Source organism: Penaeus chinensis, chromosome 9 (genome assembly GCF_019202785.1).
Source record: "Penaeus chinensis breed Huanghai No. 1 chromosome 9, ASM1920278v2, whole genome shotgun sequence".
NCBI classification, from domain to species: Eukaryota; Metazoa; Arthropoda; class Malacostraca; order Decapoda; family Penaeidae; genus Penaeus; species Penaeus chinensis.
In genome coordinates, this window is record NC_061827.1 from 29,692,964 (window position 1) to 29,710,463 (window position 17,500).

General features: G+C 35.4%; 2 protein-coding genes across 5 annotated transcripts in view; one reads left to right on the forward strand and one right to left on the reverse strand.

Annotated features, from left to right (window-relative positions):
• LOC125029286 (guanine nucleotide-binding protein G(i) subunit alpha) overlaps positions 1-5,329 on the forward strand; it is a 69,927-nt gene extending 64,598 nt beyond the window's left edge. For all 4 annotated transcript variants that reach the window (XM_047619178.1, XM_047619181.1, XM_047619179.1 and 1 more), the window contains 5 exons: positions 692-859; positions 981-1,075; positions 1,360-1,548; positions 1,943-2,067; positions 2,281-5,329. In XM_047619178.1, the coding sequence (XP_047475134.1) occupies positions 692-859; positions 981-1,075; positions 1,360-1,548; positions 1,943-2,067; positions 2,281-2,346 (643 nt within the window). In that variant the 3' untranslated portion in view covers positions 2,347-5,329. The remainder of the gene's footprint in view (positions 1-691; positions 860-980; positions 1,076-1,359; positions 1,549-1,942; positions 2,068-2,280) is intronic.
• A 40-nt stretch (positions 5,330-5,369) lies between these two features.
• The window catches only part of LOC125029285 (importin-4-like), a 12,944-nt gene continuing 813 nt past the window's right edge, over positions 5,370-17,500 (reverse strand). Inside the window, exons 3-18 of the mRNA XM_047619177.1 lie at positions 17,058-17,174; positions 16,787-16,921; positions 16,366-16,608; positions 16,139-16,258; positions 15,697-15,810; positions 15,382-15,583; positions 14,924-15,040; positions 13,842-14,077; positions 13,481-13,683; positions 13,027-13,178; positions 12,101-12,294; positions 9,492-9,668; positions 9,134-9,323; positions 8,786-8,937; positions 8,321-8,495; positions 5,370-7,539 (exon numbers count right to left, since the gene is read on the reverse strand). Of these exons, the coding sequence (XP_047475133.1) occupies positions 7,382-7,539; positions 8,321-8,495; positions 8,786-8,937; positions 9,134-9,323; positions 9,492-9,668; positions 12,101-12,294; positions 13,027-13,178; positions 13,481-13,683; positions 13,842-14,077; positions 14,924-15,040; positions 15,382-15,583; positions 15,697-15,810; positions 16,139-16,258; positions 16,366-16,608; positions 16,787-16,921; positions 17,058-17,174 (2,685 nt within the window). The 3' untranslated portion in view covers positions 5,370-7,381. The remainder of the gene's footprint in view (positions 7,540-8,320; positions 8,496-8,785; positions 8,938-9,133; positions 9,324-9,491; positions 9,669-12,100; positions 12,295-13,026; positions 13,179-13,480; positions 13,684-13,841; positions 14,078-14,923; positions 15,041-15,381; positions 15,584-15,696; positions 15,811-16,138; positions 16,259-16,365; positions 16,609-16,786; positions 16,922-17,057; positions 17,175-17,500) is intronic.

Sequence of the window (17,500 nt, forward strand, 5' to 3'; positions counted from 1 at the left end):
GCAGTATTTGATAACTGCTGTATTGTTTTCTGTCACATACTCATTGCTTTTGTTTTAATGATAACCTTTCCTAAGCCTAGGCATAATGACTTTACATTAACAATAAATGAAAGAGAAAAGTCAGGGATAAAGGAAGACAATAGATATGTGTGTCATTTGAAAGCTCATTACTTACTGAAAATGGTTCACTTCTTTGTAGCAGGTTCAAAAGTTGGCGGATTTAATATTTTATTCAAAGAGACCATTAAATTAAGAATATGTAAACTTGTGCCAACTAAACATTGATACATTCCATGATGAAGCATCACCATGCATTTAATATGTCATCTCACATTGATAAAATAGTAATTAGACATATTTATAATGTAAGTTTCATAACAAACCTTTCTCAGGGAATTGCCTACATGCTGGTCTCCACTTTCTTATTCATAATTAAAAAAAATTATAAATGATTTATCCTTCTTGTTTTGATCTCTTGGTTCTTGAATTTCTATTGCAAATCATATGAATAAAAAGTAATGTGTGCTCTGCCATATTTATTGCATATATGTAAACATGTACTGTGGACTCATTTCACCTTTATACAGAGCAGGTTCATTTAAAAGCATATAGGTATAAACAATTAAGATGTTTTATATTTCTTTCTCCTATTGATATCTGGATATTTTCCCTCTCCCTCTCTCTTTGGCAGCCGATCTAGGGAGTATCAACTGAATGATTCAGCAGCATATTATCTCAATGCCCTAGATCGCATTTCTCGCCCAGGCTATGTTCCAACTCAACAAGATGTACTTCGCACCAGAGTGAAAACTACAGGAATTGTTGAAACCAATTTCTCCTTCAAGGATCTCAATTTCAAGTAGGGATCAATTGTCCAATTAGTTGTCATTTGAAAAATATTGTAATTGATTTGGAAATGGTAATAACTTCCTGTATTTAGCATTGTGCATGTGAATAATGCTCTAAATGACACTTTTCAGGCTATTTGATGTTGGTGGTCAGAGGTCAGAAAGGAAGAAATGGATCCATTGCTTTGAAGGAGTCACAGCCATTATCTTTGTGGTAGCTTTATCAGGTAATTAGGTAATTTGTTTTCATTAGAACCAGTAATGACATACCTGAAAATCAGTAGATATATTGTGTCAGTAAATTTTAATAAACAAAAGTTCATATGAACAAGTTAATGGTATAAGGCTGTAATACCTGAACTCAAAGAAGAAAAAAAATCATAATGGACAATACACCTTTTTTTTTGTAAAGTTTTTGCTTTTTAACTGTAATCATCCAGAATTTGAGACAGTTTTAATTTTACTTTTAGCATATTTCCAAAATGTATTAAATTTCAAATTTGACTTGCAGGTTATGACTTAGTATTGGCTGAAGATGAAGAAATGAATCGTATGATAGAAAGCATGAAGCTCTTTGACTCCATCTGTAACAACAAATGGTTTGTGGAGACCTCAATAATTCTCTTCCTTAATAAAAAGGACTTGTTTGAAGAGAAAATTACAAAATCTCCACTAACAATTTGCTTCCCTGAATACACAGGTAATGTTTTGATCCAGTTGAATATTTCTCAAAGTTTTTTCATTTAATGGTATGATCCTGTCGGCCAGGAAAAATTAATTTTTGATGTTGTTAGGTTAATGAGAATGAGAAAGAACTGTAATAAAGCCTGTATTTTTTTTTTTTTTTTTTTTTTTTTTTTATGAAGATTACTCCTTAACCCCTTGTTCGTGGGTGGCATCTACTATAATGCCATGGTGTCATAGCACCAATGCTGCGGGTGGCATCCCTACAGATGCAGCCCATACGGATATAACTTTGGTTATATCCGTATGGCCTTCAAAAAAGCCCGCACACATTGGGTTAATGTTGTTATCAGTGAAGTGCTGTGAAGTACTATTGATATAAACATTTGTGAAATTTTTTGTTCAAACAGGAAGCAACACCTACGATGAGGCAGCAAATTATATTCGCATGAAATTTGAGAATCTTAACAAGAGGAAGGACCAGAAAGAAATTTACACCCATTTTACGTGTGCAACTGACACTACCAACATACAGGTGAGAATTGGAATACTTGATATCATAATGGATATTGCTTTCATATATAACATTTCTTGTATATAAAGATAACATACAAGTTAGGTTTTGATTTAAAAAACACTTAAAATAGATGAAAGAAGATATGAAAGGAAGTTTAGAGCTGTAAAGTAATTACAACACTAAGATTATAATTTACTTTTTTTACATCTTGATATTTTTTCAATTTTCCAGTTTGTGTTTGATGCTGTAACAGATGTAATCATCAAACACAACCTCAAGGACTGTGGCCTCTTCTAGAGGATGATCTACTGTAAATACACGGGTGGTTGTTAGCAAGCCATATATTTGGAGCCTCATGCTCAGATGAGCCAGAGGGGCATGAAACCTGGCTATTGTCCCTGCCCATTACATTCCCCTGTGGAAAGTTCACACCAAAGTATTATTATACTGCTTGGACACAATAGCCAGTTTATATATTTTCTGAATGAGCTGAAATTGGAATTGCAAACATAAAGACATGATTAAATGTTTAATTCAGCTAGAATTTGGTGTGCACAATTGGACTCCAGCCACATTGCACAATGGTACATGGTACCTACTTTTTCTCCAGCTATGTAGTTTTCTTTCCTTGGAAATGTGCACAAATTGTATGGACTTTAATTGTGTGCCATGTGTTATTTGGGCCAGTGATTACTGTTGGTGTTGTGGGCATGTTTACCAGTCAGATGTTCTGCTTCTTTGAGTGACAATCGTGATTATTTTCTTCCTGAAAGTGTATGTATGTATTATGAGGAATGAATTGTTCTTTCTTTATTACATTTCTTTATCATGTTGGATGTGATTTTTGAGTGGAATATTGAAGCTAGCATTTTAATCTTAAGACAGCAGCATGTGGCAACCAGAAAACATGTCTAGAGTCCTTAATTGTGTTTACCTTTTATATATGTGTAACAGCAGTGATGTACCTCTGACATTTTACTCTGTATTTGTCACAAATGTAGTTGTGAAGACGTGAATGCTTCACTGCATTAGCTCAACCGAGTGACATGGAGACTAATTATTCTTGGAGTTGTTGGTCTTAGTTATTTAGCTAAGAACAGATAAACCTTGATATTAATTTCTCCTTATGGTACGACTTATTCTGAAAGCTTTTATCTGTAGAAACATTTTATTACACAGGCAACAGAATGCCAAAGTTTGTCATTTCCTTTTTCATCATAGCTTATTATCTTCATTTGCAAGAATATATTTGAAGTTTGCTTGTAGAAATGTGTTCTGTATGATTTGGAACTTCTAAGTATATCTGATATTCATGATGACTTGGATTTAATATGATTTCTAGATACAGGCAGGAGGTTGTTAACAGAAGGAAGCAGGGACCATTCTGATACATTCTAAACTTTTTTTTTTTTTTATATATATATAATTTCCTTGTATTTTTCTTCCTACAAGTGTTTGGTGGTTTTAGTTGTACAGTGTATATTTATACTTGATCAGTGTGGCCAGTTTTAAACCTTATCCTTCTTTGTTCTGTCAGCGTTCCCCTGCCATAAACTGGATTTGCAAAGCCCTGGGCATTTTTCAGTTGCTGCCAAAGAAGTTTTTCCTAGTTTTTAAAATTTCATTATTAAAATTTATTCAACTTAATATTTTTCAGTTCGAGTTAATGTAGTTATTTATTTCTGCAAATTAGCATTTAACAGAAATATGAAAGATCTTTGCGTCCTTACAGTAACATTACAGACTGTGCAAGAAATTAGGGTAGACTTCTTAAATGGCAAAAGCTCCAGTGCTTGTTGCTTCTTATTGCTGATTTTCTATTGTGGCATTCCTTTCTCTTGTAAATTGTAACTCAAGATGTGCCTGTTCATTAGTAGAGCTGTGTAGACTTGTATCTGCAGTTTGCAGAGTCAAGATATGGGAGGGAGATGATTTATATTACTATAGCTATAAATATCAATATTCACTCCTTAATTGTTTGCAATTTTCCATCTGTGAATGTATGTACAATACAGATTAAATTTCATTTTATCTTAGTGTAAGTATAGATCTTCCTGCAGTGGTAAGGTTTGCCAAATTGATGTTTTAAATATTGGCTCAGAACTAAGGAACAAAGTTGTAAGAATACAAAGGACTAATGGTATCCATACAATAATTCAAAACTTACCAGAGAAGTGATCAATTTATGGAGAGGATTCCATTTAGTATTACACTTTGCTGTGTGGGTGCCTACAAATTATTTTTGGGTTCTATCTATATACCCTTATGCCAAAGCTGAAATTGATGAATATTAAAATTGTGGCTAGAAAAAAAAAAATATCAGATCTTTCTTTTTCTCTAGGTGTGCTTATTCAGTAATGTAACTCTGTATTTCATCAGCTTTGAACATAAAATGTGCCGAGTGATTGACATGTTTGTGAACATGAGGCTAAATTGTAAGTGCCAATATTCTGTTTGAAAGTAACATCAATTCATATTATTTGGATATGAAGGTACATTGCATTAAGAAAATTCTGGACTTGGTAATTATTTAAAAACAGTTGGAAATTGAAAAAAAAAAAAAAAAAAGCCTTTGAATTGGTGAGAGGAAGCATTTGAGCTAAATATTAGGGAATGCACCTTAGCATCTCACTGCAAGAATATGCTTTAAGCCTATAGAATTCTCAGTTTATTTCACTGACAGGAATATATACATTTTCTGGATTTAATACCTCTGAGGATATAAAGTGACTCATGAAAGGACTGGTCTTAATTTTTGATTTTATGTTGTTTACAAGTTCCAATGGCATTAATATTCAGCAGCATGAAGCTCATTGATTTTCTTCAGGGCCCCAACTGATCTGGTTTACTTTGAACTTGTACTCTAATAATAAGAGACCTCAGGAAACCTTGAAATTTACATGCACACACACACACAGCTTCCCAGATAAATCTTTTATGATTTTTTTTTTTTTTTTTTTTTTACAAAGGTGCAAAGACCTGTGTCCATTATATGTAAGTATTATGTCCACATGTTTTGCTTTCATTATGAAATATTTGGTATTGCTATCCAACATATTTAATAATATTTGAGCGTTAAAAAATTGAGTCAGCAGGAAATTTGCCAGGAACTGCAGAGCAAATTATAGTAGTTTACCTACAACTGTTATGTCTACTTTCAATAGGACATCAAGAACCCTGGTCTTTCACTGAAAAAAAAAGAGAAGAAAAAGGAAAGCATGGGAAACAACCCAGTCATTTATTCTTGTACAGAATTTTATACAATAAATAACTTCTTCAAGATGTGTTTGTAATCCTTTGATGAAAAATGAAATACCACCAAACAGCAAGGCATTTATTTCATCAGCATCCCACTTCTTAAGAAACCAAGTTAAGCTGACAATGTCATTGCATCAGACTTATACAAGGCACTTAACATTGTACAAAAATAGTATATGTTCTAACTAAAAGCATACAAATGTGGAAAGATACATTGAGAATATACTACTCCAAATCTCATAACTTGCTATCTCACAGATTACAAAATGCATCAAATTACAAATATTGCAAGTCCTTGAAACAGGAGACTAGAATCATAATGCGTACCACTGAAATATCAACAAGACTTGAGATTTCAACTGAACCTCCTGTTAAAATTTTTATTACTGGAAGGAAGTCGAGATGTAAGCACTCTACTAATTACTCAGTCTGTCACCGTAATTGCTCTGTCGGGTAGTATCTGCAGAACAAACTTTAGATATTAAAGCTGCGACATTTTTTTTCTTGTTGTATGGTCTTTGTGAAAATAGACTTTCAAGATTCAAATTTGTTAAATTTTGTTTTTACTTTCTAAAAATCAATATTTTTACCATATAAACCATCCTATATTTTCTGCTAAAATAATACAAAAAAAATGGCTGAGCAAGGCAGTAGTCTTAATGTTAACTTATTAAGTATTTATATTATAAAAGTAGAAATTGTATCCATTTCAAAACAAGAAGTGTTTTCCAGAACATTTATTTCAAAAATCTTGAAAGTGTACTTTCAAACTTCTGAAAGACGAACTACACGCACATGAGCGACGTATACATTAAACCTTAGCTTAACATGGGACAGATCTCTTTTCATCAATATGCTGGCCACCAAGTTATTCTGTATGTCAAAAATAGAGCACTTCACAAGTATCACATGTACTATTTATCAGCACCCAATTGAGTGCCCTACCCTCCACACAAGCAGCTTCCTGAATGAACACTCACTGGTTGAATAATTTGATCTTAGACAAATTTCTCCCACAGGAGTCTGTAAATAACAAAATATGCATTACTTCAAAGTAATGTTTTGCAACATTTTACTACTGTCAAAAATAAAGAACTAGTCTTTAAGATATATAACAAATATTTTATTCTGCATCCCATATACTGCTTCTACTTTGAACAGTATACCTGTAACTTAACTTCATTACCTAAACTTTGATAATTTAATCAACATGGAAGCTTCAAGTTTAAAATAAAATATAATACTCTGTCAACAGGCAAAACTATACTGAATTAATGTTGTACATATAGTTCTAAACTAGAATTGCACAATAAAACAACAACCTCATAGCTGCATAACTTTCCCCTTTACAACAAAGAGAACACTTTTCAAGTACATCTTACTATTTCACTATTCTGTTATAACACCTGCAACTATGGACACAATTCTTCTCGTGCAGATCAAAAAATCAACATACTTTTAATTTTGATCCATACATGTCATATATAAGTGATGCGTATTATAAAATAATGTTAAGTAGTGTTGTTACACCAAACTATTTAGTTATCTAATATCTGGTTACTTAAGGACATTTGGTAAGCTGTCACACTTGAATAATACTTTAACTAATCCAAATATCTTGACAAAAAGAGAGACAAGAAAAGAACAAAAAGTTTAATTCTATTTGGACAAATATCATACTCTGTTCTAGGTAAACAGAGAACAATGTACCATCCATTTCTGCATTCACTTTTTTTTCTGGATGAAAAAACTCGGTTGTATGGACCATCAGTGTATGCTGAAGAGTTTACTGTGTCACTTTTCACTCTCCCATGCATTATTTAAGATACCTGGAGTATTAAAAGCACTTGTAAGACTGATGCCAAATAGTAGAAACAACTCTTCAAGCTCTTATGATTGATATGGGTTGCAGTTCTTTTCTATAAGCAATACCAAATACAAAAGCACAAAAGCTAGACTGAACATGGTAATTATAGCTAAATTCTTAAATCCTAACACAGCTGAGATGTGTTAGAATCTAATAGCATTAATTTTAATTATTAGGGAGAAAATGGTTGGAGGTGTTCATCATCATTTAAGTTGGGGGTGATGCAACAAGGGTGGCACCTGCAGCAGCTGCAGCCTCTAGTCTTGCTTTTAGTTCAGGTTCCAAATTTTGTGCAAGGGATGAAACTTGATCAGGGAAATCCCTGTTGACACTTGCCACAAACTCCTGGATAAGCTGGTTTGTCTCTGAAAATAATAATAAATTATGAATATATATATTTTTATATCTAACCTGAAAACAAGACTAAAGATTTAAAATACCAAAATAACAACAATGTATCAAATATGCTGATTCAAACTGAACTTTATATGAACAATAGGGATAGTAAGAAAATCTTAGAAATATCACATACATAAATAACACTAGTGTCTAATAACTATTAGAATTTCTTATTTTACTGTTAACCCCTTGAATCCTGAAGTTTCACTTTAATACAAATTGTGTTATTGGTCACAGAGGGTAGGACTAGAATCCTGAGCATGGAAATAGTGTCCTTCCTGGAGCCTGTGCTCTTCCGGTCACAGCATATGGATGTAATGTTCCACACTCTTTAACAATTTAAAAAATGCAAAAGCCCTTTCCTAAATGCCCTCCGAGTCTAATCATCCTCCCAAGAGCTTTGTGCACTTGTGGTGAGTCATTCCCATTACCCTGAAGGTCAGGGTAATGGGAATGCACTCATGGCAAGTCATTCCAGTCAACCTGGCCTTTAACCAAAATTCTGATGGTGGTGGTTTCTGTTCCCTTGGCCCCTCAGCCAAAATTACCCATGACGTTATGTTCATGTCACCTGCCCCTCCAGCAAAAATTTCTCATGACATGATGGTCAAGTCATACAGATCATAGGGGTTAATGATATTTACTAATGCCTACAACCGAGTTACTAAAAACATGATTTTCGAGCTTCACATCTCAAATGCCTACATTTTTCTCATGATTAAATAAACCAAATATTAAATTACTAACTATCATCAGCTTGCTTTGTAGTGTAGATCAGGGCAGCAAGTCTCAAGATGGGCACCAAGTTCTGTGCCAATAATGGGTGCTGCATGCGATACAGCACCAGGAAGCACTCAAAAACAGTTGGATTCTCTGCAAAATCTTCCCTTAGAGGTAGACAACCCAGTACCACAGGGAATACCTGAGCAAGAAAATGTGTTCTTAAAATAAATCCTGTAATACATCATACAATTAAGTTTTATTACAAATAAAACACACTCAAGCCCCCTCCCCCCCTTTTTTTAAGTGAGCCTGGGTGTAAAGATGGTCTTGTAGCTTTGAATAGTTTTATCCTTCAACGAATGTTAATATATTACAGAGAAGTCACAGATATCCAGCCTTCCTAATTTGATTGTTACCTCCTATTTTTCATATTCTTGTACATAAAGTCAGAAGTTACCTTCTTCAATCAAACTAGCAACATATGCTTACCTGCTCTAGGGGTACATTACTTGGGCTTGTTGAAATAAGTCTAGCAACAGCCCCACAAATATTGTCTAAAGCTCTGGGGAAAGTCTCTTTACTGAGAGCTGCAGACAAGGTTGCGAGAATGTTGTTGTAATGTCCAGTTATGGCCTCACCACCTAATGGTAGGAAAAATAGGATATAATACATTAGTAACATATATCTTCCTTTCTGTTCATATGTCCTAGTAACATGGTATAAATTACAATCACCATTGCCATTCTGTAAAAAAAAATGTATGTGCATGTGTTTGTATGTGTAAATGTGTACATAAATTAGGTTTGATACATAATAACATGCAATTTTAATGCATACCATGTTGGCCAAGCACTCCCAGACCATAGATTGCATTAGAACGAACTTCGTCATCTTCATCAGCAGCACCTTGCTGAAACAGGGGTAGCAACTGGGGCACAAACTGTCCACTGGCTGAGCCTAGAGCTTCTACAGCTTCTGCTAACGTTCCTAAGCTGAATGATCTCTCAGCAACACTGCAACTCTTTTTCTGAAAAAGTAGAAATACTTATTGCTATTACTAAATCCCACATAATAATTTATAAAATACAAAATGCCTAGCCTCCAGTTTCTACAGCTGTTTTCTCTCTTGCCAACACTGCAACTCTATTCTACCAATATATGCTGAACATGAAGCCCAATAGTTGACAATACTTACGGTTTTATTGGCAAACAGAGGAAGCAACTGAGCAAACTGTGTTGCAAATTCTGCCTGTGGCATAGCCTTCCCCAGACTTGGTACAACTTCACCAGCATATTCCACTAGCATTTCATCATGTTCTGCTTCACCTTCATCTTCACTACCAGCTTCATCTGCCATGTCTTGACACATTGTCTGAAAAAAACAATTATAAGTTATATACTATCAGTTGCCAAGAAAGGCTAAAATCCAATGAACCTCATGTGGCTACATTCTCTCTTTCACTGACCACACTCCCTGTTCACCCTGTCACTGGCCTCCTGGCCACACCCTCTTTCACACCCTGACTACATAATATTCTGTGATGCAGTATAGTCATCTAAACTAAATTATATATCTTTTTACTTATACTACCTGGAGTTCTCTATATGATCTCTTATATTCTTGTGAATAAAAAACGTTTCTTTAAAACCGATTTTTGCCATTTATTACGGAATCAGGAACAATCCAGGTATCTTAACCCCTATGATCTGCATGACAAAACATCACATCGTGAAACAATCTGGGTTAACTCATTACCGCCTGGCCACGCATATAGCTGTCATAACAAATAACTTGTTCTGCCAGGTGTGGCTGTTTGCATGACAACGTGCTAGAGTATCCAAACAGCAAGATAGTTGCCAGAAATCACCGAAGTTAATGACACTGAAAGATTTCTAGTACTGTTATCTAAGGGTTAAACAAATAAATAAATAAATAAAATCCAGAGAAACTGTCGTGAGCTCTTTTCAAAAATTGTGAATAGTTCTGTTCATTTTCTGAATCTTTCCTTCAATGAAAATTTAATAACCAATTAACTATAAAACTACGCACATTCTTTTTCAAATGCCATTTGTTACACGAAGTCTTGACTGGTTCCCGAGTTACAGTATAAACTAAAATGGTACCTCTGTATATGCTAACCTTGGCAACATGATGCACTCACAAATACGGTTACTACTTGACTTACACCACTTGTATTTGTATTTTCTGTACTTGTGTATGTAAATGTCTGCACATGTATGTGTAAATAGATAATGAGAAACGGTTAGTGCAACAAATGGTTTGTAGTTACTAAGTGACCTTGAATACTTACTTTATTTATTGGAAATAATTGTTTCGAAAGTGTTTACATTTTGAAATATAAAATCACCACTGTTTGTTTCCCATTGATGCTTGTTTTCTAGATGTAATAACACAAAATGATTATTCATAGGCCTATATCAAGCAGGTTTATATATATATATTTGACATTCTATGTGGGATTTTTAGTCTTTGTATTCTTCAACCATTTATATCTATTAAAAAATAGCTACATTATTACTATGATGTATATTCTTGATTGTTTGGGCATTTGGCTTACACGAGCAGACACTCTGCCAGGTGCGCAAGCTAGGTGCAAAACTATGCCTCCCCTTTTCATCTTTTTTTTCTCTTTCTGCATTAGGGTTTTTAGCTTTGATGCCATTTTCCAATGCCTATATTTGTCATCTGACTTGCTTTATCCAGATAGTAATAGAATATTTTCCTTGCACAGACTGCATATCATCTCTCTAGGTAGTGCACAACTTATTTGTTATTTATTTATCTATCTTTTAATAACACAATTTTCTGTAATACAACCTGTGCAGCTGGTCAATGTGGGCAGGAATAGGATCCAGAGCATGTAAACAGTGTCCTCCCTGAAGCTCCTCCCCATAGATGTATGAGTGTGAAATGTAATGTCTGTGAGTGGTGACTGGATGAGAGCACCAGCTCCATGGAAGATGCCATTTCCATGCTCAGCATCATATTCCTAGGGCTGTGAGTGACAGTGCAGGTTGTTTTACAGAAAATTGAATATTATGGAAAAGAACGAAAGAAACAGAAAAAAAAAAAAAACTAGTGCTACATAGTTTCATTTTTCTTGCACAGACTTGTAGACTTCCTAGAGAGATGATTGGAGTCAAAGAAGAAGAAGAAGTGCTGTCCAATCATTCATTCTTATCCACACACTTTTTCTACATTTGTCATGATGAACAATTTTCATTCTTCACAATAACAAAGGGTGATTATAAATAAACAAAAATGCAGATTCAATCTAGAGATCAAAACAAATAACTGCTGAAACTATTGATAAAGCAAAATAACTTTTCAAGTAAATTAAGGCTGACAGGCTTGCCTAATGGCTACCAAACTACTGACTACTTGGACCTCACTTACAAGAATTTTAATCCAGACCACCTGAGAAGGCATGGTAATCAAATCATCCTTCCACACACACACTCTTTATCAGCCACTGTTTGCATTTGAAAATGATAATATGGTGCCAATAATGCTCACATGTTCATGCTCTGTCAAGAAGCTATATTTCTAATACGGTAATGAGAATGGGAACACTGACCAATCACTAGCTAACACAGTCAATAATTGCACAAGGAATAATGTTAAATGCATACCCTCATTATTTCAAAACTGACTCTTGCAATAGCATAATTGGGTATGTTAACAAAAGGTTAATTTTTCAGGTGTGCATGATAGTGGTAATTTGCAATAGTAGAACACACAATAGAGGGCTGAATTTAAATACAAATGATCAAATTTGTTACCTTCTTCAACATAACATCCTTGACACAGTTGATAATAGCCTCCAGATGTCCCTGAGGAACCAGAACTGGTGCACCAGCCTCCTTCAAAACCTCTGCATATGCTTCCAAGCAAGCCATCACAACAGAACGTTCTTCATCAGTACGGATCAGTTCGGATAACTTGGGAATCAATACTTGAATCCACTTCTTGAAACCTGTAAAAGAAAAAGAAAAAATAATAATCCAAGTATTTAGAATAGCAAAATGTTCTAAATCAGATACAAAAGTGTATGATAATAAAATATTATTGTACATTAGAGGGACTTGACAGTGGATATTGCTAACTTCTTTAGTTACTGGTATATGGATAAACCTGATATGTCTAATTTTACATATTGACACCTGCCAAACCTCAGACACGTATTTCAACAATTTTTGGGAAAAACTCAAAACACCAAAAATGCAAAAAACAAGCTATCTGGTATCTGGGGTCCATAAGATATATCAGAAAAACCTTATATAGACTGGAAACTTTCCAGTGAAATAGCAAATAATTTCTTTGAGAGAGAGAGAGAGAGAGAGAGAGAGAGAGAGAGAGAGAGAGAGAGAGAGAGAGAGAGAGAGAGAGAGAGAGAGAGAGAGAGAGAGAGAGAGAGAGAGAGAGATAAAGAGAAAGAGAGATATAAAGAGAAAGAGAAAGAGAAAGAGAAAGAGAAAGAGAGAGATAAAGAGAAAGAGAAAGAGAAAGAGAAAGAGAAAGAGAGAAAGAGAGAATAAGAAAATAAGAGAAAGAGAAAGAGAAAGAGAAAAAGAAAAAGAAAGAGAAAGAGAGAGAAAGAGAGAGAAAGAGAGAGAAAGAGAGAGAAAGAGAGAGAAAGAGAGAGAAAGAGACAGAAAATCCACTAATGATCCCCTTGACCTCAGCCATGATTCATGTTATTGCTTACCTTCTGCTGCTTCTGGTGCCGTGCTCTTGGCAAGACTGTTAACAAACTGTGCCATTGCCCCAACTGCTGCTTGGCGTACATCCTCACTTGGATAATTTAACATCTTGTATACTTCCTCCCCACATGTATCCGTGTATGGAAGGAAGGAATCCCTGCAAACCATACAAGAACATTAGCAAATGCAATTCTAGAAGTGCAGAAGGATATATCCTCTTATAGCCAGGCATGCCTACAGAAGTTATGAAAAACCAACTAAACATGACTGGTATGGCTACAGACATCATGACTCACTGAAACGAGCCGAGTGGGAAGGGCCACTGTACATAGCAAACTCCCTGGCAGAAAGGATAGACATTGCCAGAAGTCACCAGAATGACATACAATAAATATAAATTTCATGATTCTTATCTTATATTCGATTAACATTTCATGCACTCTCAGGCTGTATATTTACCCGCAGTGTAGGGAAAGCTCCCGCAGTGCAACACAAGTATCCTCCTTCTCTTCAAGGAAGGCATTTTCCACTGAATACCCTGCTACATCTTCATCCTCTGGTTCATCATTAGCTAACACGTCAACCTCACCTTCTTCCTCTTCAGAGTCACTCAAGCCTTCAATGGTTGTTGGCAGTCCACCTTCTTCATCCTTAAAGTGGGTCTACAACAAAGGACTGTCATTATCTTGAAAATTTTCAAGATATCCATTAAATATTTAAAAGCAGTCTTGATTAACAAAATTAATGAAATATAAATCATATCAATAAAATAACAATAAATACACCTAGAAAAAAAAAAAAAAAAACAGCAAATACTCACTACAACTCCATCAGTGCTTCTCAGAGACATCATCATATTTTTCATGACTTTGGGCAGGTGTGGAGCCATATCACCTTTCATCACAGATGCCAAAGAGGCAAAGAGTAAATAACAAGTTTTCCGTACATCTGGATCATCTTTGCGTTCCATGAGTCCTAGACCCAAGGCAACACAGTCTGGGGCATACACAGAGAAATTTTCCACGCCCATGCATCTTGCTAGTTGTCCTAGAGTATCTGTGAAATAAACCAATTTCACCTATCTCATCTATTTACTCTTTTCCTTAATTTTCTTTATTCTTTGTTGCTATCAATACTTTAAAAATATTTTAATATTCATTAAGCCAATTATAATAATAACAGTATATACATATCAATATCAATAGAAATAATGAGGGAATTAGGAAATAATGTGAGGTTACATAAGTTACTAATTGATAAAACAATGTGTAAACAAGATGCCTAAGACCTTTGGAATAACAGACTAGCACTGCTTGCCTCTCCAGAGCTTGCATTTCAATTATTTGCACATATTTATGCAATTTCCACACTTTTTCCATCAGAGAATGATACTGCTTGCTGACCAGATTATAGAATGATGTTTGTAATCACAATTATAATTACGACTATATATTTCAAAATCTTTTGACTTTTACCAAGTACATTAATATATGTGATATCCTATTTTTTCACTCAAATAATAGCACTAAAGCTGTGGTAGTGCGAGTGACTGAGGGAGTGAGAGTGACTGAGGGAGTGAGAGTGACTGAGGGAGTGAGAGTGACTGAGAGAGTGAGAGTGACTGAGAGAGTGAGAGTGACTGAGAGAGGGAGAGTGACTGTGACTGAGAGAGTGAGAGTGACTGAGAGAGACTGAGAGAGAGAGAGAGAGAGAGAGAGAGAGAGAGAGAGAGAGAGAGAGAGAGAGAGAGAGAGAGAGAGAGAGAGAGTGTGTGTGGAAAACCTAACTTCCCTTTCTTGGTGTAAAACAAAATGTAACCAAAAAGGAAGTCAATGATTGGGTATTAGAACAAGAGATCCCGATTTTAACTTCTTGCGAGTTAGTAGAAATAAAACAACATACCTATTGACTGAACTTGAAGTGTCATGGTTTCTTCTGTCTGGTCTTCTGTTAAGTATCCTTTCAACATTTCTACAATTTGTTGGAAATAAGGAGCCATGTGTTCCTTTGCTGCATTTGCTGAAATACATATGAATCTGTTAGTCTGGGTTGAGCAGAAAAGGAGAAAAACATGATGTGCCAAAAAGAAACATGAATAGGAGCACTCTAGAGAAAACTGAAATCTACTGTAAGGAAGAAAAGACGCTCATCTTTTAATAACATGTATGCATATTCATACAAATATTTTGAAGTTAAAATAAATATAACAGGGTTTACAATAAATTAATATGTAGTATTTTCTCCTTTAATAAATCTCTGATAAGATTAAATCATTTTAAATAACAAGATTATTAAACATCATATATGAATAATTCTAATGTCACACTTTTGCATTTCACACAAAAAAACAAGCAACCAACCTGTGGCACCAATGGCACTTATGGCCAACTCTTTCATGTGAACAGAAGTTGGAGCAGCAAGCACTGCAAGGAGTCTTTCCATCAGTGATGGAAGATGTGGAAGTAGCTCTGCCTCAAGATTTTCACAAAACACTTCAAGGGCATAGAACATGCGATCAACTCCTGGTGGGTCACTTCCACCACTACCAACAACTATGCAAGTCTGGAAAAATAATGTAGTGAATTCATGATTACCATGGGCAACTTGTATCTATATTTACAACAAAAAGGTTTAGGCAACATCTACTAACTAACATACATAACTAGCATACTAACCTGTGTTAAATACTGGAAGAGAACAGGAAGAAGTTCAGCATGGTACTTGCTAATGTCAGGTTGCAGATGTTCAGCAAACTGACCTAGGGCAAAGAGGGCACTGTTGCGGACCAACTGAAAAAAAACAAAACAAAAAAAAACCATTATTAAAAATTTGGTTTCTTGGCAATCAAATACACAAGTTCAGTGCTTCCAAATTCTCTAACTCATAAAAATAATACAAATAAAACACATTTCTACGACTTTGTTACCTGTAAATTTACCCTATCAATAAACAAGTCAGAGAACATGCGGAGGTTAGGAACACCTACAATTCACTTTTTCTTAAATATTTTACAAACTCTTCAGGTAAAAAAAAAAAAAAAGATGTATCCATACAAAACACTGCACCTTCTCCAGACAAAGAGCAAAATTAAAATATTTATTTCCTTAAATATCTTACCTGATTTTCATTGGTTATACCATGGCAGATACACTGCAAAAGGGGATGAAGGTGTTTCAATCTTAATGTGTCAGAACAACCCTCTGCAACCATGGCAAGAGCAAGATAAGCTCCTTTCACCTAAAAAGGGGATATAGAAAACAATTAAAGGCTGAAAATGTACTATAAAAAGAAAAAGAAATGTTCCAGTAAACAAATCCTTAATCACACTAAAAACTGTGCTGTACCTGATGAGGATTTCCACTTTTGAGAGCAGGTTCCACAAGCCCCATCAGGCAAGGGAGGAGTTTATCTGGGGGAAGATGTAAGGCACAAGCATCCAAAGTCTGGGCTGCTGCATGCATGGGACTTCCACCTTCCCCATCTTCCCCACCGAAGAATCCAAGACAATCTTCTTCTCCATTTTCACTGCAGGCCACATTAAACATCACTGTCACCAAGGGTACCACAAGCTTGTTCTTCACAATGTACTGAAAGGAGAATGTGGCTATTAACAAAACCAGCTTTCTTCAAGAGGATTCATTAGCGCATTCAGAGTGGCCATACTGACCTGTCTGAGACGAGCTTGTTGCTACACATCTCATAGATACAATATGTCAAAACATTTTTCCACTATAATTTCCTAATTATCTGGTGCATCAATCCTACCTTCTTTTTGAGTCTTGTAATGTATCCCAAGAAAGTGATAGCTTTTACTCTGACACTCTCTCCCAGGGCAGCATTACTTGTCACATCTAAACACAACTGGATTACAGGTCGCAGGTGGGGCACCAGTAAGGCTACCTGTAACAAATAAATCAATATCCCTGTATTCAAACAAAAATATCTGTATTCAAATGAACTATTCAAAAAACATAGCAGTGAATGTAGAGCATGTCATCAAGAAATGGCAGTTAACTTTCTCAAAAAGGTACATTACCTCACACTCAGCAAGAACATCAAAAAGTTCCATTGCCTCTGCGGCCTGATCTTCATCCTGGGTTAACAATGCTTTAACAGCTTCAAGTACCTTTGGTAGTAAGGCTTGGAATTCAGTCTGCAAAAGTGTAGAGAATAACTTTTAAAAAAGTCTCTAGGAAATAACTTTATAAAATAACTTCGCAAAAGAGAGAGAGAGAGAGAGAGAGAGAGAGAGAGAGAGAGAGAGAGAGAGAGAGAGAGAGAGAGAGAGAGAGAGAGAGAGAGAGAGAGAGAGAGAGAGGGGAGGGAGGGGGAGAGGGAGGGAGGGAGGGAGTGAGGGAGGGAGGGAGGGAGAGAGGGGGAGAGAGAGAGAGGGAGAGGGGGAGAGAGAGAGAGGGAGAGGGGGAGAGAGTGAGTGAGAGAGAGAGAGAGAGTGAGTGAGTGAGTGAGTGAGTGAGTGAG